The 25,109-nt window shown below is 37.0% G+C and overlaps 3 protein-coding genes across 4 annotated transcripts in view; 1 reads left to right on the top strand and 2 right to left on the bottom strand.

Annotated features, from left to right (window-relative positions):
* The window catches only part of LOC126922524 (serine proteinase stubble), a 17,321-nt gene extending 11,414 nt beyond the window's left edge, over positions 1–5,907 (bottom strand). Inside the window, exons 1-2 of the mRNA XM_050735166.1 lie at positions 5,169–5,907; positions 2,331–2,436 (exon numbers count right to left, since the gene is read on the bottom strand). Coding sequence (XP_050591123.1) covers positions 2,331–2,436 — 106 coding nt within the window. The 5' untranslated portion in view covers positions 5,169–5,907. The remainder of the gene's footprint in view (positions 1–2,330; positions 2,437–5,168) is intronic.
* LOC126922627 (uncharacterized) lies at positions 1,960–12,240 on the top strand. 2 transcript variants are annotated; one of them, XM_050735425.1, is made up of 3 exons: positions 1,960–1,972; positions 10,752–10,961; positions 11,720–12,240. In XM_050735425.1, exons 2-3 carry the CDS (start codon positions 10,777–10,779, stop codon positions 11,976–11,978), a joined length of 444 nt encoding a protein of 147 aa, XP_050591382.1. In that variant the 5' UTR covers positions 1,960–1,972; positions 10,752–10,776; the 3' UTR covers positions 11,979–12,240. The 2 variants fall into 2 exon arrangements, with proteins under 2 accessions (XP_050591382.1, XP_050591381.1); XM_050735424.1 differs by lacking the exon at positions 1,960–1,972 and adding an exon at positions 8,530–8,690.
* Positions 12,166–25,109, bottom strand: part of LOC126922781 (uncharacterized) — a 27,245-nt gene continuing 14,301 nt past the window's right edge. The window contains exons 4-5 of the mRNA XM_050735642.1: positions 16,743–18,676; positions 12,166–13,915 (exon numbers count right to left, since the gene is read on the bottom strand). Of these exons, the coding sequence (XP_050591599.1) occupies positions 12,474–13,915; positions 16,743–18,676 (3,376 nt within the window). The 3' untranslated portion in view covers positions 12,166–12,473. The remainder of the gene's footprint in view (positions 13,916–16,742; positions 18,677–25,109) is intronic.

The following is a 25,109-nucleotide window of genomic DNA, read 5'->3' as shown; positions in this document are numbered from 1 at the left end:
TCTTTTGCATTTGAATTTCTAAGACCCTGATAAAGATGCAAATTGAATGATCTATGAAACATGGGAAACTAGAAGAAATACGTTCGAAATTAGACTATAAAAATTATGAGATCGACGTTGTTATAGATGATAGTAACGCGTTTTTCTCGGAATATTTACTTTCTTCTTGGCAGTGGAGGTTGATGGCCGTAGCGAGTGAAAATCGACCGTAAAATTATATACAAACCCGGCACCCTTGCTTTCGGGTCAGTCGGCCAGTTCCCTTGTCCAAGATGTTCTACGTGTTTGGTGTCCTTCCGCGTAGAAAATGTATGCTACCGGAAGTGTCGTCTGAGTCACAGTCGTGAAAGAAAGTTACCGATTTCATTACGCACTTGTTGGAATTTCAGTCGTGGCTATACCAAGCGTACATGCTTGCGCGTACATGCCCACGCGAATTCGTACCATCGAAAGGATTTCACTGATGGTGATAATATATTCCGTCAAATCTCGTAAAAGATCGGCCGAAAACAACAAACTTGAACGATGCATAGAGCGGCTCGTGAAAGGATTTGAATTGTTAACATTTCATTAAGACTGTTACGAGATACGGCTGTCGTGGTTCTATCGGTAAAATCTAAAACCGATCTGAAACTGTATACAGAAGTTACAAGTCATTTATGGCAAACATATATTTAGTAAAAATGTTAGTATACAGCATGAGCATTAAATACTATAACTTGTCAATATACTTAGCAGTTTGAAAACCTCAGTCGAGATATGTTAACTTCTACGCATTTTCAGATTAGTTTCAAATTTTGCCAGTATGATAATGATAATTGAATCTCGTTACAATGCTAGTGAAAAGATATCTCGTATGAAACGTAATAAAAAAAGCTTCTATCAATAAGCATTTAAATAGCTTTGCGAGCTGCCGTAATTTCACTTGCCATATCAATAATCGGCAGATTCTTCTCGTTCGATTGTGTCGATTAAGGTCTTTAGTTTGATGACCGATTTTTCGTTGAGACCTCGAAGTATGGCTTGAATGGAGCGATCGGAATACCAATGAGAACGAAGATGACAAGATCGGAAAAATCAGTGTAAGTCGCCGATGACCGGGGCTGACCTACTTGTATAGATAACTGACCAGTCCGCCCACGTTGCATTCGAACTCGAATCCAAGGTAGGTTCAATGTCGTCCTGCGACTCATATGGGTAAATAACCGCGTGTATACAACAGGCGCGTACTTTACATGTGCTCGAATACATCGAAGAATATGTATATACAGGTTTAGCCCTGCCCATGCAAGGTATTTGCGTACCGATCCGTTATTCGGCTGACACTCGGGGGAAATCCAAGAATCGTGGAAAGAAAACAACGTGCACGCGAAAAAAGAAAAATTTGTACTCGTCGTTCGTAGTTGAAGCATGCTACCCGCGTGAATGTGTACATATACTATAACTCGTGAAAATATTCGAACACTTGTAAACATACTTCATAGACATATTATATGCGTTATACGAAAGATTCAGAAATTTCGTTAGCACTGTAACGACTATCGTGATTATGTTAGGAAAATTTGTAACGAACCTAAAGACGCACATAGAAGCTGCAGAATATTTAGAGCAGGTACGAATGTATTTTGCAGAAATCACAAGAGAATTTTAAAGAGAAACAGATTTCATTAAGACAAATATTCATACTGTATGTTAAATTTTTACGTTTCTAACTAATTCTAGTAAATGTTTCAAATTCTATATATATATATATATCTCAGACTTGTTACAAATTTTACCAATTAAATGACGGCGATCGTATCTCGTTACAGTGCCAATGAAATTTCAAAGTGTGTTGTATAACACGTATAATACACTCGTATACATAAAATTGTCTAATATAGGCGTTGAAATAATTTCGTGAGCCATTGTATAGTTCTAATGACGGATTCGAGAGCGAATACGAATTTTGGAATCGAAGCTGTTCGTTAAGGTATGTTTACGTTGGAGCTGCGATAAACGATAAGAGCGGTGATGAGAGCGAAGTCTAGAAGCACGCGCAATTGTTTTACATACATACACGTGTACATACATGAAATAATTGCATGTATATCTACGCTTCGCTCTCATCGCCGCTCTTATCGTTTATCGCAGCTCTAAACGTACCCTTAGACGAATGAAAGAGCGTTGATCTTTGCAACGTTGATGATTTCTGTGTTGCAACTTGGATATGTTGAACAGTTTTGGAAGTGAAACGAGTACTTGACACGAGTTTCACTTCGTTCCCGTATACCGGTTGAAAGGCGCGCGATATTTTCAATTTGAGAATAACTATATTCGAAGTGACTTACTTCCTGGAATAAATTGTGGGACATAGATCGGAGAAGCGGTGACGGTATTCAACAGCACGTTGGCTAGGAAGACGACGATCCAGGTTTTTCTTTCGCGATCCCACATCTGAAAAAGGAACAGAGAAAAGAACATGAATTTTAGATGAGTGCGAAGAACACGTGATATGTAAAAAGTAAAAAGTGGTTAGCGCATTGACACGTCCACAACAATGTCACTCCTTTTAAGAATTGCTGAGAAAATTCTCACGAGATAATAAAGGTAAGATTCCTCTTACCCGCTGATTAATCTACGCTTTTTGATATTTCACGATTTAAGTTCTTGATATCAGTTTCAATTTAATAATTGGATAAGCACGATATTATAGATAAAGTATCGTGCTAAACGATGGAAATCGTAAATAGATATTAATAAATATGACGCAGTTGTAACGCGATAGACTTGTATGACTTGCACAAATCATTTGGATAAGATATAGTTGGCCACATTATCAAAATTATTGCGAGTTGGTTGGCTGTAATTCTAGCTACTTGAACTGTTCAAGTAGAAGAAAAGTACTCAAACAGTCGATCGTTATAAAAATCAATGAAAAAGATGTTCGATTATGGGTTTGTGAAAAATATTAGAAACATAAGAAAAATATCTAGACTGATAATTACATCGTGAGAATGGAAAGGTCGGAGTGAACGACCTTATGAGAACAGACATTCGTTTTCAGCAGTAGTACAATATTACGTGAAAGCAGCAATAACACAGAGAAACAAATTCTTGTATTTTCGCCGCGACGTTCAAGTACTTTCCATATATTCTTCCTTTTTATCTGTCCCAACGACGTTAATGTCGTTCACGAGGCTGACGCGACATCAAGCCATGGTTACCCGATATTCATCGTGCAAGAACTAAGTTACAGTTATTCAGAAGCAAGAATTCGGCTGTAACGTTATATCCTGTCCGGTTGAATCACGAATCGTCTTAGACTCGTATATCGTCGAATCCATTTGAAAGAGCGTGTCCTTCTTTTCAATTCTTCCACAATTTTTATGCTTTTATATCATCAGACAAAAAAAGGACAAAAGTAATCGTAACGAGGAGGAAAAGAAACATGTTAGGTTGGAAGTGATAAAGATGTAATTTCTCGGTTTTGCTTGAAAATTCAAGTAATTCTCGTTTTCCTTCGAGTTGCCCGAAGAAATGCAATGATCTCATCCAGTGTGCACTCGCTCCTCCTCTTTGAGGAAGTGATAAAAACCGTTACAGTTACCCAGAGGCAGGAATTCGGGTGGATGAAGCAACAAATGTCTACGTGAGTTGTGTCGGCTTGTCGATGGTCAGGTTACTGGTTTTCCTGCTTCTGATTAGTTAGGCGACAGTTATCTTCCCCGTCTCGATTTGGAACAGAATATTCTTTTCTTTTTTTCATCTTCCTCTCTCTTTTCGTTTTTCTACGAGCCAGCGCGTTTGTAGAAAATCGTACATGTTACCGTAACGTTTCTTCGAGAAAACAAATAAGTAAATGACTTCCTGCGAAGACTATGAATAACGAACGTCGAGCAGATTATCCAGGTGATTACTAGAAATTATCGTTTCAAGTATTTAACGATCACTATTTGATAGTTATACGACGTGATCGGAAATTTTTGTTTCCTATTCCGTTCCATTTATAAGATACTGTAATACCGTATGCAATCATTTAAAAGCAAATACCCGTATCGTTGCTGTTTTTTTTTTTTTTTTTTTTTCATTCTTCGTGTATAATCAAATAATTTGATATATGTACGTATTCCCGAAGACGAATACGATATCCATCAGCGCTGAATCGCGAGGTGAATCAAACAAACATCGGTAACTAATTTTCGTAATTAGAAGATTCGAGGACGAACGTACACGCGTGTGCAACCGTGTCCCTATATAAAAAGCTTTTGTTGTAGCCTAGTACGTAAGTTGTAACGGTACAAGCCACTTTCATTTGTACGCACGTATCTAATACAAGGCGCACATGTGGGTTGGCGCCGAAGTACGGTTCAGTGGAATAAAACAGCCATTTGGAAGCGAAAAAACGACCGTATCAAGCCGAAATTCGTTAAAAGTACAATCGTAAATACTTTTTGGCTTGATCGATGGACCTGTATCCGAAGCCAGGTTTACCTGTGTTTGTCCTGAGCAAGATATTTCAGCGCGAAGGAAAGTCGTTAATAAGATCGGATATAAGATTAACACAGATACGTTCCAAACTTTGTACAGGTATCTGGATTTTCGAACGGAATACTTTTCCTGGTAGCTGTTTGGGGGTTGATTACTTTGAAAATAACTAATCGCGGTATAACGTGATTTATGCGTTAGTCGTCTCCGATCGTGAAGCGAAATTGTAATGGAAAACAAGTATTTAGGCGTGACCTTTATCGATTTTTTTTCACTTGATCTGCTCGTGAATGTCATACGAAACAAAGTGATATTATCGAGAGGATGACATTCATACTAAAACGTGGCGTTTGTGAAAGTTTGAATTCTGCTTAAAGAAACGAACGGTATTCGTGAACGACATACGGCTCGCATTGGCAAATCTCTGTCAGTTCTGCGATTTCTTTCGATCGGTTATCCGACGAACGGTCTTTGCCTTAACATGTTTTATTAAAACGTCCGAAATTAATCACGAAACAAATTGTCAGAATTATCGCATTTAGACATAACGTTCTACGGTTGCATATTATATCGTATAATTATCGTGTTCTTTCTATTACAATGGTAAATATTACTTCGATATATCACGGTGCTTTCTTTCTTTTCTTCTCTTTTTTTTTCCATTAAAGCGAGGTTCTCTCGAGTTGAAACGAAAAGCTTACCTTTTCTGATGACGTCGAGCGACTGCAACGATGAACGCTACTTCGTCGTCAGATTCCGAGGGACATCATCCCCCCAGCAAGCTTAGAATTCTCACCCTCCCGAAACGCTTTCGTAGTTGTGTCGAACTTTGTACACCTTCGAAGAAAATTCACCCTTGAACCCAGGCCGAAGCGTAACAAAATTTCGACCTGCTCACAACAGGTAGCACCAATCGAACTGGTTTGTCGGTGGTCTTTGCGTAGTTCACGACTTCTGGATCATCGATCCAGGTGCTCTCCGGTGCGCTCCGCATGCACGAATCCCAACGCGACGCATCGTTGTCCGTGAAGGCCCCACCATGACCGATAGAACGAAGCCAAGCTAAACTACAGGACAATTCCGCATGGTAGACCGTGCCAGGGTCGAGGATATTCCTCGTGTTGAGACTTTAGCACCGGCTCGAGGTGAGGTGGTGGCAATGACCGTTCTCCTCCGTTGCTTCTCTCCTTCTAAACGAACGATTGTCCTTCTTTCTCTACGAACGGCTGCCTTCGTGCCTCCTCTTTTCGAGGGCCTGTTGGTTAATGCTCTTCTGGCCTTTTCAACGTTCCCACTTCGACCTGGTTGTCGTCACGGGTCGCTGTATAACCAAGACGTGTAACCTCTTCCCGAGTGTTATCTTTGCCCCTTTTCGATCGTTCCTTTTTCCTAATTTCCACACCGACATCTCCTTCTTCTTCCTCGATCTACTTCTACAACTTTGCAAATTATTAGCCCCCTTTAGATATATAAAATAGTTTCACGCGCAATGATGACAGCGTATGGTTTCGTGAATTGTCGATGGAATAGTACATCTAGATAGTTGCTTTAATCGACGAGCATTGCCGTTTGATTGATCGAACAGATCCTAGATCAATTAAAGCAAAAAATCGGGTATTAATTTATTGGAATTGTTAAATCTTATTCGTAATTACGAGATTATCATTACAGGATTTATATATCCTTCGTGACGACAATTCCTCGCGAAAGCTTATTACCATTACTTGGGACTTATCTCTAGACGGTAAGTCTTTCACCTGTTGGATCGACTGGCTTGTCAAACCACGTGAATAGCGGTCACAGCGCCCTCCGAGATTTTTAGCACATGCCTATTTAAGATGAAGATTAATAAGTCGAGCGGTCGTTTCAAGTTCGAACGAAGGTATATTTCGCACGGCAGATCTCTTATCTGTTAAATTAATTTCTGTCAGTTTCAATTTCTTATAAATTACAATCCTTTACTTTATCGAATGTATAGAATATACGTATAGAAAACCAGTAATCAGCAGAGAATACATAGGATAGAAATTGTAAATCAATCGAACGATAACGCTTGCTGACGAATGTAAAATATAATCGCCTAAGAGAGATAAGGACCCCTTTGGTTTCAACTGAAAAAGAACTTTTAACGCGTCAAGGAAATCTTTAGCATAATATACTTCCATATTATTGTCAAGTTTATGAAATTTTCTAATCGTATAAAAATACGATTCGATGGAAAACGACACGAGGAACGTAAGACGGTTAAAGTAAATTTACACGAATCCTTTTGTAACAGTTACAGCCAACTTTCGTATGGTTGTGGTTGCAAAGACGAAGAATGTGTCGGTCTTGGATTTTATCGGAAATTATGAAGGAAAACATTTCGTCAAAAATATTGAAACGAGTATGATAACCTATTGAGAGACGCTATACCCCTGATTCGTAAAATCTAGTTAAGATCGACAAACACGAACATATGTCCTTATTCGTCGAATCGAGAGAACAGTTATCGGAATGACATTTAATCTTCGGCTGTACGAGCTAATGCTCGTCGTTCACGATTATTTATAAAAGGTTTTGTGTTGTATCGATCGGTGAATCGCACACTGAAATTCGAACGATCGAATCCCGAATAAAACGAATTGACGAAAGATTTCGGGTACATGGAGAAAAGATGCGAGACTCCGTGACTTTATACGTTGGCTGCTCAATTAGTGGTCCACGTTTTACTAAATTTCCTAGAACGTTTAAAGTAAGATAAACTTTTTGGACTAGAAACCTTTCAACATTGTGAATGAATTAGGTAACAAGGTCAGAAAAAAGTTCGCAAATACAATATACATAATATTTTGCAACAATCGGATGTTACGGTGTAATATGTACATGTTTATGTATATCTAGTATATGTTTCAATTTATTACGATTGTCATGGAAAAGTATAGAAAATTCGCGCGGCAGTCGGCGCGTTAACGAGAGCCTTCCGAGTAACTTTTATATCCTGGAATCTACGAAACCTGTAGGGTGTCGTTTTATTAATACAGTTTCTTTTCCCATGGAGCGCGTACAATGATCCTGTGTGAGAATGTATCTACAATCTCTTGTAACGCATCTATCGATATGCTCATCACGATTCAATCAAGCCAACGTATACACAAGGAATATTACGCCAATATTACATCCGTCATTTCTAGCGCGCGTGGCTTTCGAATCGTTATCGTCATTCTTATGTTCCGGAAAGCTTCGTCTCGTGTTTAACGATCTCGAGATTGGCGAATGTATCACGCGGATATTTTGTTTTTAAAGTTTCAACAGCGGATATCCGTTGGAGTTAAGAAACCGTTAGGCGGATCACGTTTTACTTTAAACATAAGGTAGATTAGGGAAACGAGGGTGATTTCGTGAAAACTTAAACGGTTGAATCCGGACAAAAATAATTCAGATGCGATAGTAAATTGATGAAGGTATAGTAAATTGATGAATTAACGAGTCGATTAGAAGAAGAATAAATCGGTGAATAAATCGAATGTTTTTACTTTAAAAAGGAGCGGCTATTTATGAAAATTGTTATACAGTTTTTATCAAAAGAATACTCGCGAAAGTAATATCCGTCTTTACGTCCTACGGGGATAACTCGGTTGCGGAAACGTTTCATAAAATCCACGCAAGACTACATTACAATCTGATTACACTTTTACAGACAGTACTTTTATTGCTCGCAGGAAAGGAACTGCTGGGAAAGGACATTTATCGTAGAATACTACGTTAAACGTAGACATCGCCTTTAGAAACGCGCTTCTTTTTTCATCACATTTTCATCAGAGCATATATTGAGAATGTCGTTTCACCGTAACATTACTATGGCATAGAGGAAAATATTTTACACGATTGACGTTAAACCGCGAATGATAAAAATTACAAAGGAATAATCGACACGTCAGGGATCGTCCTTGTTGGGGTAAATCGATCTTTTAAATCGAATTGTTAAGCGTAATCCTTATACAAAGATCGAAAGAAAAGGATCGACGAAAGGATAGTGGGGAAAGTGACTGGTGGGGTTGAACCGCGTGGATTGGCTGCGCGATACGCGATTTGCCGCCGAGGGGGTGCGACAGAGGGTGCGTTCCCAGGTATATATACTCCTGTCCTGCGGTGCGAGCGGCCGATTCGATTTCAACTTCTGAATATTCCATTAGGATACAGGAAATCTTTTCGTCGCAACGAATTCATACTTCGACTAATCGGTGAGTAATAATAATTTATGATAAAACTCTTGAACAACTAGGTGTACTGATCACGCAAGCCTATCGTTCATGTTGTTTTTGTGTAGTTTACTTTGATTAATAAAATCGTTCTTATCGAATTATGATCATCTATAAACTATATATCCTGCAGTGATATCTTGGTAGTTAGATGCGTGGTTAGATCTACGTTTTCGACATATCCCCAAGAAATTCGATGATTAATGTATCCATATCTATTTCGACATTGATAACATCTTGTACGTGATTACACATTTACCTTCCTTACGAGTAACAAAAGTTACGATTTAATTCTACAAGTATAGCTCTATCGCTTTGGATTAAAATAAAATCATTGTTTTTCATTAATTCGAAGTAATTCTTGTACTGGTAATTCGCATTGTTCTTTGAAATAATTAATAGCATATTTATTACTGACTATTGGAACGTGTTAGAAAGATACAGACAAGCAGTGTTCTCCTCGTTATTAAAAAAAACTTGAAACGTTTTATAACTAAGACTCGATAGTATTAATGAGATCTTGTAGGATGGACCTGTAATAGCCAGAATCAACTAAGTTTGAAAGTAATATGTCGTGATAGGTTCGATAACTCGTTATTTCTGACGTTAACTCGTTATATTTGACATGTGTGTGTGTGTGCTACCGTTGTTTGACATAGCAATCAGTTTTACATATTCAATAAGAATTACCTTGTTGAATAAGAATTTTTCTTTTCATGAATATGAACTGCACGCATCAACCAGATCGATGCAAATGAACTTATAGTTTAATTATTGTGCGTAGTTACTCTCCTCTTGAACTTTCGAGTTAACAGGTTCCATTAATTAAGTCGTTCTTCGCATTTATAAATCCCGCGACATTTAATGCGCCATGAAAAGTTAATGCATTTATAAAAAGACGGGATATGAAACATGCAGCGTATGAAATCTTGTATGAATATTCGTTCTCCTTTACAATCACATTTGTTGCTGGATTATCAAGCTTACGAGAGTATCTTTTATGTAGCTAGTTTACGCCAAACGATGTGTATTCTTTTAGACCACAGACCTCTATAAAAGGAGGAAATAGACGACTCGACGCCCCCTTTATAGCGAGCAATCAATCCACAGCACGAATTAAATCATAGATAAACCTCGCATATTATCATCTTAATGACTCTTAATTGTCACGTATTTAGTGTCGCAGTTTCTTTGTGATTTTCATAAAATCATATTATCCGTAAAATCAATTCATGAAAGACGATTTGAGACGATGGTCAAGTCGGTCAAGACGGTCTAGTTTCGCGGGACTTTGAAAATCTCCTTAAATTACCAAGACCTTGACTTTCGAGTCACGATGCCTCGAATAAATTGATCCGCCGATCAATTGCATTTCAATATTAAATTTTAAATCATCAACTGCTCTCCGCGGAAAGATTTCAATATCGATGAAGTTGAACTCAATTTCATGTTTAATTTCCATTTGCATCTGTACTTCCTGTGTCATGTTATCCGGAATTGTTCGAAATTGCTTTTCATAATTCACGCTATGCTTTCACGTACACTTAAATACCAATCGAGGGAATTTTAAGCTACAGTTGTACGGCTTATTAAATCAGACAATCGAATGATATTTCCAATCACGATGTACGGTTAGAACGAATACGATTATTTATGCTTTCTGTGGAACAGAGTTGAAACATGTGTGAAACAAGCTAAATATTATACCAATGAATTAATAACGATGAGAAAAAGATTCGTACGATTCCTTTGGAAATCAACCGTTCATTTTATTGTACAATACGACGATATTTGAATTATGATAGTGAAATATTCAGTGAGATGTCAGGCAAATTGAAAATGAAATGCTTATTGATACAGCTGTGTTCGAAATATTAAGTGTATTATGAAACGGGAAAATTTGAACAAGTGGATAATGTGCAGCACAGAAATTTCTGTTGATTCGTGAACATTGTGTGGCTTGTGTTTTATTACGTAATTGAGTATGCCATAAAATGCCAAGAAAAAGTGTCGTGTCTATCGAGAATAATTTCTTTTTTTCAGTAATCGGTGACTTCTGACGAGAAGAATGCAATCGTGTTTGAATAGAATCTACTTGGTTGTCGTTCTTTTTATTCTTGGAACTGGGATTGTTCATGGCGAACCAGGACCGATGGCCAAACCAACTCAACCAGATATATTTACGAATCAGGAAGAATTAAGAAAATACCTCGATCATGTTACTGATTTCTATTCCCTTAACGGGAAAGCGAGGTAATAATGTATTTTGACGTTATCCGATATATTTTTTTGAAATGCATTGAATGTTCGGTAACTGGTGGTACCTATAATCGAGCAAGAGGCGATTTCTCGTGAAAAAATAAGTCAAACATGTGGAATAAAACTTTTCCACATGAGACACCGTTCCCGAGAAAAGATGTTGATAACCTGCTCGATAAAGTGCGTATCAATTCTATGTTTCGACCTGACAAATTTCTGTTCTCGATGTTTTATTAAATCAAAGGTATATTTTAGAAACAAAAGATAAGGGTGCACGATACGTTATAAGAATTGTATAATAATTTAGATCAAAGAGCATAATAATTGCATATGAAATATTATAGTCGATATTTTCAACAGCTTTCACGTTAATAAAATTAATTTTTGAAAATATACGTATAGGCCTATTCTTATTTACAAAATCATTTAAATGAAATACAATAAAAAACCAATAATACAGATCGACAGAAAGTATGATGATTGTAATGATAAGAAGCAAATAATGACATTGAGCATATCTGTATAGGTATAAAAAGACGAGCAGAGACAAATAGAATCAGCCCTTTTGCTCGGTTGTGTAACGTATTGTTTGACGCAATTAATTCGTATCGCGTTTACAACAAACGTATAAGCAATTTACGAATTTTGATGAATATTGTAAAAATTTGAAACTTTTCCTTCGGGTGTGATAATTGTAGGAGATACGGTAAAGTTATTATAACATTATTATAATGCTTCTAATACGTGAATAGATATGGAAAAAGGGGAAATGTTCTCTCCTCTGTACCGGAAGTTAATTATGTTTGGGATTCGATGAAAACAATCCTGGAAAATTCTCAACGATCACAGCAACCGAAAGCAAACCGACAATTCGAAAAGAGGAAGCAAGAAGAGAGTGGATTCCTCGATGAGGTGGAAAAGTATGGCCCTAAGAAGAGCACTTCGCGAATCGATTCTCCGCCTTGTCACGTATTAGACACAGTTGAAAAATACTACGACGATGTGCAATAAAATAATTTGCGTGTCCTATACCCTGTTTACGACATATACATCCCGTTACATTCGATTGTTTGTCAGTTGCTCTATTTAAATTGCTTATCAATATTATAATAAAAATAATTCTCTTTGTAAACAAATTTGCCCCAATTTTCAATTGAAGGCAAAAAGTGCCTCCACGAATTTAAAAAAAGGTAAAAAGATGACAACTAGTCATCTCGTTACGATTTGTGCGAAATAGGACGTATTAATACGAAATAAACGACATTTTATTTGATATATTTTTGAATATTATATTATTAATTAGAATTTCACAATACATATATTCCAATTTCTTCATTACACTGAAATATAGATATTATGAAAAATAATTATGAGAATTATATACAGAGTTAATAAATGTAAAAGCATTTATATTATGCTCCTGCAATTTTACCGGACGGGGTGTTTTTTTCTTATAAATTAAATCTATAGCAAACTTAACAGAAAGATTTTTCTTTTACATTCATCTTACTTACAGTGATAATGCTCCTTCAAGTCACACGCACCAATTATAGGGTTGAAAAGCAGAGCGTCTGGACATACTCTTACAGGCGACCTCATTCCATCGCGACATACGTAATACTTATTGCAGTCAGTTTCATGCTGTATTTTTACGTTTCCACTTGGTGGACAATTACTTACTATTGGCGCATGAGTTGGATTATCATCAGGCAACGAGGTCGGTTTCGATGTAGTAGTTGACGGCGTGGTCGATTTCGATGGAGTAGTTGGCTGCGTGGTCGGTTGCGGTGGAGTAGTTGGCTGCGTGGTCGGTTCCGGTGGAGTAGTTGGCTGCGTGGTCGGTTGCGGTGGAGTAGTTGGCTGCGTGGTCGGTTGCGGTGGAGTAGTTGGCTGCGTGGTCGGTTGCGGTGGAGTAGTTGGCTGCGTGGTCGGTTCCGGTGGAGTAGTTGGCAGGGTGGTCGGTTGCGGTGGAGTAGTTGGCAGGGTGGTCGGTTGCGATGGAGTAGTTGGCTGCGTGGTCGGTTGCGGTGGAGTAGTTGGCTGCGTGGTCGGTTGCGGTGGAGTAGTTGGCTGCGTGGTCGGTTTCGGTGGAGTAGTTGGCAGGGTGGTCGGTTGCGGTGGAGTAGTTGGCTGCGTGGTCGGTTCCGGTGGAGTAGTTGGCAGGGTGGTCGGTTGCGGTGGAGTAGTTGGCTGCGTGGTCGGTTCCGGTGGAGTAGTTGGCGGGGTGGTCGGTTCCGGTGGAGTAGTTGGCGGGGTGGTCGGTTGCGGTGGAGTAGTTGGCTGCGTGGTCGGTTCCGGTGGAGTAGTTGGCGGGGTGGTCGGTTGCGGTGGAGTAGTTGGCTGCGTGGTCGGTTCCGGTGGAGTAGTTGGCGGGGTGGTTGGTTGCGGTGGAGTAGTTGGCTGCGTGGTCGGTTCCGGTGGAGTAGTTGGCAGGGTGGTCGGTTCCGGTGGAGTAGTTGGCTGCGTGGTCGGTTCCGGTGGAGTAGTTGGCTGCGTGGTCGGTTCCGGTGGAGTAGTTGGCGGGGTGGTCGGTTGCGGTGGAGTAGTTGGCTGCGTGGTCGGTTCCGGTGGAGTAGTTGGCTGCGTGGTCGGTTCCGGTGGAGTAGTTGGCTGCGTGGTCGGTTCCGGTGGAGTAGTTGGTGGGAAAATGTCATAGCATTTTGCTTCTGGTTTTGGTATTTTAAATGGCCAGTCACAGACCTGCTCTTCTGGATTGAAGACCAGCCGATTTTGTCCACTGCCAAACCTTGGACAGCATAGTAGGCATGCAAGACCTCTTAAGCATTTATAATATTTATGACAGTCGTCGGGATAAGGAATATGATGCGTATACGTCCTGTTTCCTTTACCAACGCATTGCTGCATTGGAATACAGTCATGAGATATTACTTCAGGGCATTTTTCGTCCGCCGTCGCTATAGTGACAGCAATGAACAACAGATATAACACTGAAATATATGAAAAGAAAACATTATTGTAGTTTATCAAATTTTATCTTTAACTTACATCTTCAACTGTCATTATTTATTAAGCGTACATATTGGGAGGGTGCAAGCATTTTTGTTCGCCAATTTTTAAAATAAAGTGCCTGCCGTTTTATTTAAACTACATCTTTTTGTCTCTTACTTATTATACTAATGGACATCGCTATTTTCTTTATGAATTTTTTCCTACGAGAAATTGTTAAAAATATTCAAGTTACTTACCCTTCATTCTGTATAATAAAACGAAGTCACCATTCCTTATCTACAGAAAACTGACAAATATAATCTATGCGAATCGACTTTTATAATGGACTGAATCTTATCATTAACATATCATTTATCTTATCTCCGCCAATACGTACATCCTTATTTAACTTGGGATCAGTTTACCGAAGTTTTAGTTGATCATCATTATTCTACCATTTCTTTTATATTTAGAGCTTGATCTATCAAACAAACAATTACATAGGTACAACGTATTCAGCAAATTAAAAGTTTCGCTTTAATGTGTTACGTCATAGAATAAAAGTACTATTTTACTTATAGTATAAGAGAAACAACATAATGTATTTTTTGATATATAGGGAAAAATGCCAAAGGAAACTTTATTTGTTTGAAAAGGAAAAATATTGTAATGAACAGAAAATTTTTCTCAATTTTTCGAGAATAATAAGATTATCTTGCTATTCACCATACTTCTTCAAAACGAGGGTATATATCGTTATCATTATGGCGTAATACTCGAAATCAATTAAATAACTTACTAATAACATGATTTTTACTCTCTTTCTACTAAAATTTCTAATCTTAAGTACGATAAATCAAAATAGAATACAATGAAATAATTCTAATAGAAAAATAAATTATTTTATTTCATTATTTGTATTTCATTAATTTATTATACCTAAACAGTTGGAAATTTTTCAGACTGAAGGTTACGTGAATAATAATGTATTGGGTCACAAGATTGATATTGATTTTTATTGATGATAATATGAAAGTTATGTTAAAACATCCAACAATTCAACTCATTCAATTCAACATTCAATTCATTGTGCATTCATGCATAAAACAAGATTTAAGTTACAGAATATACAAATTTCATCGTTAAAAGCGATTTCGAATCGATATCTTATAATATTGTTTTGAAACCGAGTTAGCCACATCAATTAATAAAATTTACTGTAAGTGGTTGTGGACAGCAAAAATCCGTCAATGAAATTACCTAAAGTCGCTTTTTCATGAAAATTTTCTATACCTATACTTATACATTTGACAATTTGAGTTTTTGATAGATAAACAAATATCAGCAAATGTTTTAATAAAATGTAATGTGCGCAACTTACTCCAACCAGATACACGACACAATATACACGATTTAAGAATATTTATTCTTTATTTCAGTAATATGTGCAAAATTTATTAGAACTGTGATATTTTAAAATTAACTGTAAGACCAATTATAATTTACCTCATAATCTTCATAAACCCATACCTCTATTGATGAAACGATGGATTTCATCGAAAACTAAAATATATTCAAAAATAAAATAAAAGTACTTTGCAATAAAAATTATCGTGTTTCAATGGAATTGTAATCTAGTTTTGAATTAGTTCCTTTTAATCGAATCGATTAACGTATCTATACATTTCGATATCGTTACTTTTATCAATTTATATTCTATCATAGTGTTACGATCCACATCAACAGTATTGACACGTCTACGTCATGAATATTAATATAACTTATTAAGTGAAAATATATTTATAATTTTAATATCATATTTAATAAATGATTGAGTTAGGATTGTAGATCCACCGAAACTATGTCAATGAAAATTGCTAGATTGCGTTTGAACCTTGAAAAGCATGCAAATGTGGTATCAAGATATCATTCATATAATTACGCCCAAGTAATAGACAAAAGAATTAGAATTCATGAATGTAAAGGATGTATTTTGTCGACGATGAACGCCTCCATATTCAACTTTAAACTATTTACTGTGCATCCATTGGTAAAGGAAATTAAATTAATGTCAGTTAAACGTATATTTCACATGTTGTATAATCTACATATCTTATTTTGCATATTTTACTTTTATTCATATAAATTGCATTACATATTTATCGGTGGTCGGTTTTCAAATTATTTTCTTCGTTTTCATCACTCCATAGGTATAGCCCAATTTGATTATTCGACTCCCCTCACGAGTATGCCGGATAATAGGAATTCTACCGTATCTACATCTGGGGGATATTTCGACATTGCGAAAATTATTTAACATATAGAATACAATGCAACATCCAACAACTTTTATTTTCATCGAATGCTTTACAATCCGATCTTTTATATTTTACATGGTATCTTTGACTTACATTTGCTTTGTATGTAACTACTACATTTACGGTAATGTTTATACTAATCAGTCGCATTTTTACAAAATAAAATCGTGACAATATACATGGCGATGGATCGAATTAATTAAATTAATATCGTTTCGCGGTATGTATATGTATAAGAATAAATGCTAATTGAATGATGTCACTTATCTTTAATTTTATTATTTACAGAAAATTTGAGATCTGTGATTAAGTTTAATGCAGTCGTCCTAAAAGACTACATAAATTAGACAATATATAAAAGCAGCATTACGTTTTAACCTTGTAACATCGTAATATTATGGAATTCAGAAATACTCGATGAAGGTGTTACAACAAACCATTTATCTTTAGTGATTATTCTACGAATTCATTTCTTTTTGCTTTCACGATTCATTTCCTAGCTTTTAAAGAAAATTATTCACAAATGGTATATCCGACCACAAAGTTTTGCTTGCTCGTAAGTCGCAATTGCAAACATCTGAAGGTACACAGGTCTGACGTTGGCTGTCATACCGACTACATCCAGGGCAATTGACGACATAAGGAGCCCCCATTGAGCATATGCAGTATTTGTTGCAATCTTGGTGTTGCAAACGGATAATCGGACTAGAAGACGTCTGCTCCGGACAGTGCCCTATACAGCGATCGACTACTCTATCTGACAAATATTCATGGTAACAATGGGCCTCTTTATCCACACAGGTCGCGAGTACATAATCAAAAGATGATGCACCAGGGCATTCTGAGAGATATTTGTTTCCGTTTTCGCATGTATAGTAAAGTTTACATTGACAATTATGGGGTATAAACTTAGAAGTTCTGGTACAGTCAGTTATGAGCGGGCATGAGTGCGATTTTAAATCTACGTTTTCGGGCCAGTCACATTCTCCTGTGACATTATGGTAGTACAGACCGCTGGCACATTGCTCGATAAACACGTTCCTACCGCTGCATCTACAATATTTTTGACAATCATCTGCGTAACTACTTGTGTTGTGTCTTGTGGCCTCACACATTCCGCATTTCTTAGTTTCATCACATGATGGGCTCACATAACAGTGAGCATATCTATTATCGACGCATCTTTCTTCTCTATAGTCAAAGTATTGTCCGTTACCACACTGTCCATTTTCTTTAGAATTCCCTGAACATGTATAATATCTGTCACAGTAACATTCATGAGGAACTTTCTCGTAACCGAAACCACAGTCGAAAGGATTACACTGCGTCGGCCAGTAACTTATGTCTTCTGGCCACTGGCAGTTTTGTGTGCGACGATCGTAATACATATGGCGGGGACAGGTTTCTACGGTGGCGGTTCCCTGGTAGCATGTACAATATTGGTTGCACTCCTTGTGGGGCAACCGGCTAGTGCCTGACGAACAGGTGCCTTCGCAATTGTTATTTTTACTGGGGTAACAGATAGCTTTGTCTTCTGCCAGACATTCTAACAGTTTCCAATCAAACTTTTGGCCTGAGCGGCACCTGAACCATTCGTATCGTCCGCCGTGACATTCGTAATATTCATGGCATTGACACTCGTGATACCTTCGCTCTCCTTCAATGCAATAGGGCCGGACCGTAGTTGTGGTCGTGGTCGTGGTCGTGGTCGTGGTCGTGGTCGTGGTCGTGCTCGTAGTTGAGGGTATGCAATGTACATTTTCTTGATAGTCACAAATCTGATTTATAGGATCGAACACTAGATTTCGAGGACATTGCCTGATCACTTTCTGTCCATTTTCACATTGATAATACAGATTACAGTTTTGCGGATAAGCTAAACGAACAATACAATTACGACAATTACACAAAGTACATTCATAGTCTGTATTATTAGGTGTTGTATCGTCAGGTTCGTCATTGCCACCTCCGCCGCAGCCGGGAACATTCTTAGGTAGATCACACGTTTTAAGAGTTGGATTGAAGACATGTCCTTCAGAACACCTCCGAAGGCATTTGTGACCCTCATAGCACTCGTAATAAAACCTACACTCCTTATGAGGGAAGCGATCATGGCTATAGGATGGACAGTCAGTTGAATTAAAACAATTTGAATCTAGGTAACTGTCGTCAGTATACTTTTGGTTTTTACATATGGCGGCATGCGGTAAATCGCAAACTTTTCTAATATAATCATACATCATGCCTTCAGGGCATTCTTCTATAAACTTCTTTCCGTCTTCGCAAGAGTAATACTTAGCACAAGAGCATTCGTGTGGTATGAATGTATATCCTTCTGGTGGACAATCTAGAACATCTCTTTCCTCCACTGCATAAGGTTGGAAGTATGTGGCCAGGTCGGTTTGATTGAAGTTCGATGAACACTTGTATCTCGGAGGCCAGGTACATATACCCTTGGTTTCATCGAAAGACAATCCATCTTCGCAAACTTTCTGTACCTTAACACCATCCACGCATTCGTAAAACAAACCGCAATCCGTTTCATGAGAAATTCTCTTAGTACCGGTTGCAGGACAGTGGACATTAGACACACATTGTCTACGTTCATCGTCGAATACATGACCCGATGGGCACTGTCTTACAGCGTATTGTCCATCGACACATTCGTAATAGAGCGATTGGCGATAGTGCGGAAGAAGTACAGCCTCCAATAATTTACCTGTTGGACAGGAATCGTAAACTTTACACTTGGCGACATCTTTGTGTACACATTCTAGAGAGTCGGAACAAAACAGCTGTTCCTCGTCACACGTTTTTAAGACTTTTTCTCCGTTCTCGCATTTGTAATATAGACTACAGTTGGTGGGATGAGGTTGTATGAATTCGTCCTTTGAACAATCCGGGGCTCTTGACGCGCAATTTGCCTCCCATGGCAAAGTACAATTTTGAAGTTCAGGATCGAAATGTAGCTTCTGTCCGGGGGCAAATTCTGGGCAATTCAAGAGTTGTTTCTGCCCATTGGAACATTCGTAAAACTTGGTACAATCGTGTTTGTGAGCGAGCTGTACGGTTTTTCCTGAAGATTCTGGACATTTTGTTGGAATTTCATGTATTTCGGCAAAAGCGTTCTCCGTCACTGCCAAAACGGCAATGACCAGTAATAATAAATCTGAAATAGAAGAAAATATCGAATCTGCCATTCTGTATGTCAATACTATTCTGTGTGTGATGAAAAAAAGCTAATTTTTGCTTAAATGGAAACCAATGTCCCCTACATCTTATAGAAAACTTCCAAAAACTTTAGTGACGAATTTGGTGATTTTAATTTTGACAGTTACTGATTACAAATAACTATTATAAGCGATTAATATGTTTTGATTATCATCATCAGTGACGGACTAAAACGGGTTCCGTCATTGGTCATGATTATTGCTAATCAAAGGAATTTTGTCATCGTTAATGGTTATAAGTAACTAAAAACAGTATGGATCGTCAGTGTAGCAACCTGACGAATGCATATACGACGCAGTGTTGAATATAGGGGTGCTAAGTGTAGCAGTTAACTGCATAACAATTTTCAATAGTGATTTCCAATAAGCAAAAAATGTTCATCTATGATGATTATTCCTAATTGAAAATGCTTTCCTTCGTCGTTAATGTTCACCAGTAGCCGAACAAATTTATTTCGTCCTCTATATTCTCCCAAAGAATATACGTCTACATCATAGTATCATATATACTATATGCGATATAAGATAAAGTCCCGAAAGCAACATACGTGGTTGCGAACTATATCACAAGTAAAATTACTCACCTCTCATTCCAACAGATTTATTTCTGACGATTGAAAAATAACACACCTTCCTATAGTCGGTTTTTAGGAAGGAACTGACATTACAATATTATAAGATTTGACTTTTATAGCTAAAATTTATCGGACTATCAACATATCTTGCTACTTTGTACTGGGCGATACAATCATTTAACAATGTAAGTTTAGATTATTTTCAAACGATAATTCCTGTTATTACTTTACCCGTTATTTTAGATTTATCACTCCGATTTAAATTGGTTTATCGTTTCGGAATTCACATATCAATGGTGTAATGGAGGGACAATAGTCCATAATAACGATACAGAAAATATGTTATATACTTAGATATATATTTAGGAGGGCTATGAATGCCAACTGTGATCAAAGTCTTGTGAATGGCGAGAAATTCGAAGCAAACTATTCTGTATAACAATTTCGATGAGAGAAGTAAACTACTCTTGAAAGAGTATCATAAAAAGAGGTAAATAATAACAGACAACTATGATACATACATGGTATAAACAGGGTCACACTTTACATACGTGACAGAATCGAATCGTTCGGTTGGACTTCACAACGTACTAAGAATGATATGGAACGAAGTTCTTAAAATTCTTGTACTGTTACACAATGATACAAATAAGATCGTAACAAGATTAGATAGCAATATAATTTCACCGATCAAAATATAGATATCTGCAATTATAAATTGGAAATATGTTATTCATTGCCCTGATTTCGTATAGTTATCGTGAAACATGTAATATGTAAATGCCAATTGACGACCCTTTATATTAATAATAATAATAAATTGAATATGTCCGTGTTTTATTCGTATATCTCTCCAACGCTTAATCATCAAAACCTTTTATGATTTCTGCTAAGAAAAAGCGATTATGTTTATCTACGTATTCCTACGATGATGATTATCTTAGACAACGTTATCAGGGAAGAGAAATTCAGCCTAGATTTCTAAAATATTATGAAATATGTATTATATAGCGTTTTCATTCGCGTAATGAATGGAAAATTGGAAAATTCGCGTAATTTACTTTTTCCGGCCACGTCCGACTAGGATAAGGTTGATCTGCTGATTCAGCAGGCGATATCGTTGAAGATATTCAGATATTCGATACGGATTGAACTAGTATTTACCTGTGACGATAATTTTTATCATATCAGAGATGACTTCTAGCACATTAAATGCAAAGATGCGCCGATTCCTAACCAAAATGGCTCCCAAATTAGCCGAGAAAATTTTGGTTCTCTATAAAAGGCAAAAGTTTGTTCAAGTTAGTTAAAACAATGATAATTTTAGTCAATTTACAAAAAATAGAAATTCTGATTTATATTTCGAATTTAGATGTCCAGTTTACACAAACAAATTTTCGTTAAAATTATCAAATATTTACAAAAAATAATGAACGAGGATGTATTGAAACAGATGGATTCTTTAAAATCTGTTTATATGCTTATATTTGTTCTTGAGAATATAAAATTTATCCATGGATATCTATTCGCATTTTGAGAGTTTTCACCCGCGAAATGTGAAGGATTGTCGGCAAAAAAAAGTAGGTGATCAGTATTATTAGCTGCACTACGAATCTGCAAATTTTCATCAAAATCAACATATCACATTTAAGTAATGTGTTCTGTAGATATTCAGATAAGGTACTTTCGTAAGATATTGCATTGTACGAGGTTACGATTATGCTTAATCCCGTAGAAAGAAACAGCAGAACTGTAGAAAACGAATTACTAACAACAGAATTTAGCATTTTTAAAACAAAATTGTGCTTTCCCGTTGCAACGTGTGATTTCATTTTTTCCTCAATTTGTTACACATTACTCCCTACAAATTTTGGCGCGCCTGCTTTAAACGCAGCCCAAAACCTGACCAAATTTTAATTGGAAAGAACATACAACATCTAAGAATTACAATTCAGTTTGTTAAAGACTTCAATCTGTATAACAAAAAGTGTTACCTTAAGAAATCTTTTCAGCAATTTGCCGTAAACAAGCCCCTCTCTTCAAAAAGTTCATCCGTGAGAGATTTTTGCCTGGGCCTATCTAATATTGTTGCGAGAGAAAATAATCGTTCAACTGGTGCGATAGATGAAAAAGGCTTGTTATTCTTCAGAAAACTGTTTCCTATCGAATAATCATTTAACACGGACAAATCGGAACTTTTATCTTGCTAATTAAAATGTCGATTTAGTTATTTATTCTTATTTTCGGATAACACTCGTGGAATTGTTAGCTGTTTCATGTTCGCCTCTTTCAAACTCGAAACCGTTCTTTACTTGTCATTTTTCAATAGTGTTGATTACATCTTCGTGATAATGCTTTGCTGATATGACCGCATTAATAAAAACTGAGCGTTAAATGTTCAATGTTTCATTTGCCACTTCTGATAGTCGACGACTTTTAAATCTAGCAAGTGAAAAAGCAGCAATAACAGCTTCATAGGAATTAATATCCAAAGACAGAAACCTTTTGAATCTTCCGTTAGAACTTGGAACTAGGAACCTAACTGTTGCTAAGATAGTTTCCCAAATTGGATAACTTCGAAGTTTTGACTTATTAATTTGCTCCCGAACATATAGGAATCATGAGATTAGACATCCATAGTACATATTGTTTTCAGCCTGTACTTTATCTATAGCAGTTGCAAGAGAACGCAGACATATCAGTAATCCATCCAAGTAAGACAAATTGAAATCTCTCTGTGAAGTTACATAAGGTGTCTAATGTTTCATGCAACGACAAAATCTTCTCCGCATTAGCTAACATTTGAGAAAATAAATCATTCCAATATTTTTTTTTTTTTTTTTCAATAATCTCACAGTTCTCAGGACGGGACGACAAATTTCAAAGTGGAGGCACATTTTTATGATACGCCGTCATGTAAATTTTTTAAACGTAATACGAATAGTCGCGATCATAAATATGTGAATGAACACTACGATAAAGATGTGAAGTCAGAAAACTGTCATTGGCATGAAAGTCAATAATTTCTCCAAAATGCGCCACATCTGCTTTTGTACACGAAAATTTGGAAAGGATTTGGCAAAATTCAGCCCGTTTTAAATCGCTATTGCAACAGTTTAAAGAAAACTTAACTTATACAAAGCATGAACGTTATGCAATTTCAGAGCAATTTGTTTGAAATGAGTGAATGCGTGAGTTTGAGGCGACTCTGTGACAAAGCCATTGATCTTCTTTCAAGTATATTCTAAAGCCAAAAATATCGCCAATTTTTTGGGAACCAAATAACAACAGTAGCGGAAACATATTTTACGTTTTGCAATGCTTTTGTAACGTTAGTGACTAGTACTATATATGTAGTATCGGAAAAAAGATAGGATTAGGATAATTTAGATTTGTAAAATTCTCCTAATACTATTTATTTAAGATAAATAAAAATAACAGAGATTAATTGGACAGAGAACGATAAATGTTCAACTTGAACTAAAACACAAAAGTCTTATTCTACTCAAATCACTCTCGCAACTCTATAACGCAACAACTCGATCTCTCTACAACCCTAGCAACTCTACAACCCTACAACTCTAGTCTTCGGCTTTGCACTCGCACGCTCTCGCTTCTCAACTCACACTGTACGCCTTTTGCATTCGTTCTCGCCGGCGTCTCAACTAACCCTGTCTTTAGCATCTCTTTGTCTTTTCCCGTCCTATCGGACACGTGTCCCGAAACACCTGTGACCAAGGTCACGCAAGCCCTTCCATGAAACTATCCACTTGAAAGGACCGACGACATATTGATGTACCCGACGATGCCACGGCACTCGCGAAATTGTTTACGGTTCGGCCGACATCTTAGGCCTTTTGTCCACGATACTACATATATGCACCATATAAAGCCTATATTTTTAAATGTGGTTTTGAATTTTTTATTTTCCATAGTCGCCGAAGGTACAATTTTGTCGATAATGTACATTTCGATACTCTTCTTTAAACTATGTACTATCTCTAGCTATTGGTAAAGTAAATTAAATTTTTAAGGTTCCATATAGGTATACATCCAATTTGATAAGTTATTTAACAAAATAGAATATAATGCAACATCGAACAACTTTTATTTCCATAGAATGTTTTACAATCCGATCTTTTATATTTTACATGGTATCTTTGACTTACATTTGCTTTGTATGTAACTACTACATTTATGGTAATGTTTTTGCTAATCAGTCGCACTTTTACAAAATAAAATCGTAACAATATACATGGCGATGAATCGAATATAATTAAATTAATATCTTTTCGTGGTATGTATACGTATGAGAATGAATGCTAATTGAATGGTGTCACTTATCTTTAATTTTATTATTTAAAGAAAATTTGCGATCTGTGATTAAGTTTAATGCAGTCGTCCTAAAAGACTACATAAATTAGACAATATATAAAAGCAGCATTACGTTTTAAAGAAAATTATTCACAAATGGTATATCCGACCACAAAGTTTTGCTTGCTCGTAAGTCGCAGTTGCAAAGAACTGAAGGTACACAGGTCTGCTGTTGACTGTCATACCGACTACATCCAGGGCAAGTGACGACATAAGGAGCCCCCATTGAACATATGCAGTATTTGTTGCAATCTCTGTGTTGCAAACGGATAATCGGACTAGAAGACGTCTGCTCCGGACAGTGCCCTATACAGTAATCGACCATTCTATTTGTCGAATATTCATGATAACAATGGGCCTCTTTATCTACACAGGTTCCAAGTACATAATCAAAAGATGATGCATCAGGGCATTCTGCGAGATATTTGTTTCCGTCTTCGCATGTATAGTATAGGTTACATTGATAATTATGGGGTATAAACTTGGAAGTTCTGGTACAGTCAGTTATGAGCGAGCAGTGCGATTTTAAATCTACGTTTTCAGGCCAGGCACATTCTCCTGAGATTTTATCGTAGTACAGGCCGCTGGCACATTGCTCGATATACATGTCCCTATCACTGCATCTACAATATTTTTGACAATCATCTGCGTAACTACTTGTGTTGTGTCTTGTGGCCTCACACATTCCGCATTTCT

Source organism: Bombus affinis, chromosome 12 (genome assembly GCF_024516045.1).
Source record: "Bombus affinis isolate iyBomAffi1 chromosome 12, iyBomAffi1.2, whole genome shotgun sequence".
Taxonomy (NCBI): Eukaryota; Metazoa; Arthropoda; class Insecta; order Hymenoptera; family Apidae; genus Bombus; species Bombus affinis.
This window is presented reverse-complemented; position numbering and strand designations above follow the sequence as displayed.

What these genes read in the sequence shown, in the direction of transcription:
- LOC126922627 (XM_050735425.1), top strand. Translation starts at nt 10,777, where the DNA reads ATGCAATCGTGTTTGAATAGAATCTACTTGGTTGTCGTTCTTTTTATT. An exon ending in TCCCTTAACGGGAAAGCGAG is followed by an intron (nt 10,962 to 11,719) that starts GTAATAATGTAT and finishes ATACGTGAATAG; the next exon opens with ATATGGAAAAAGGGGAAATG.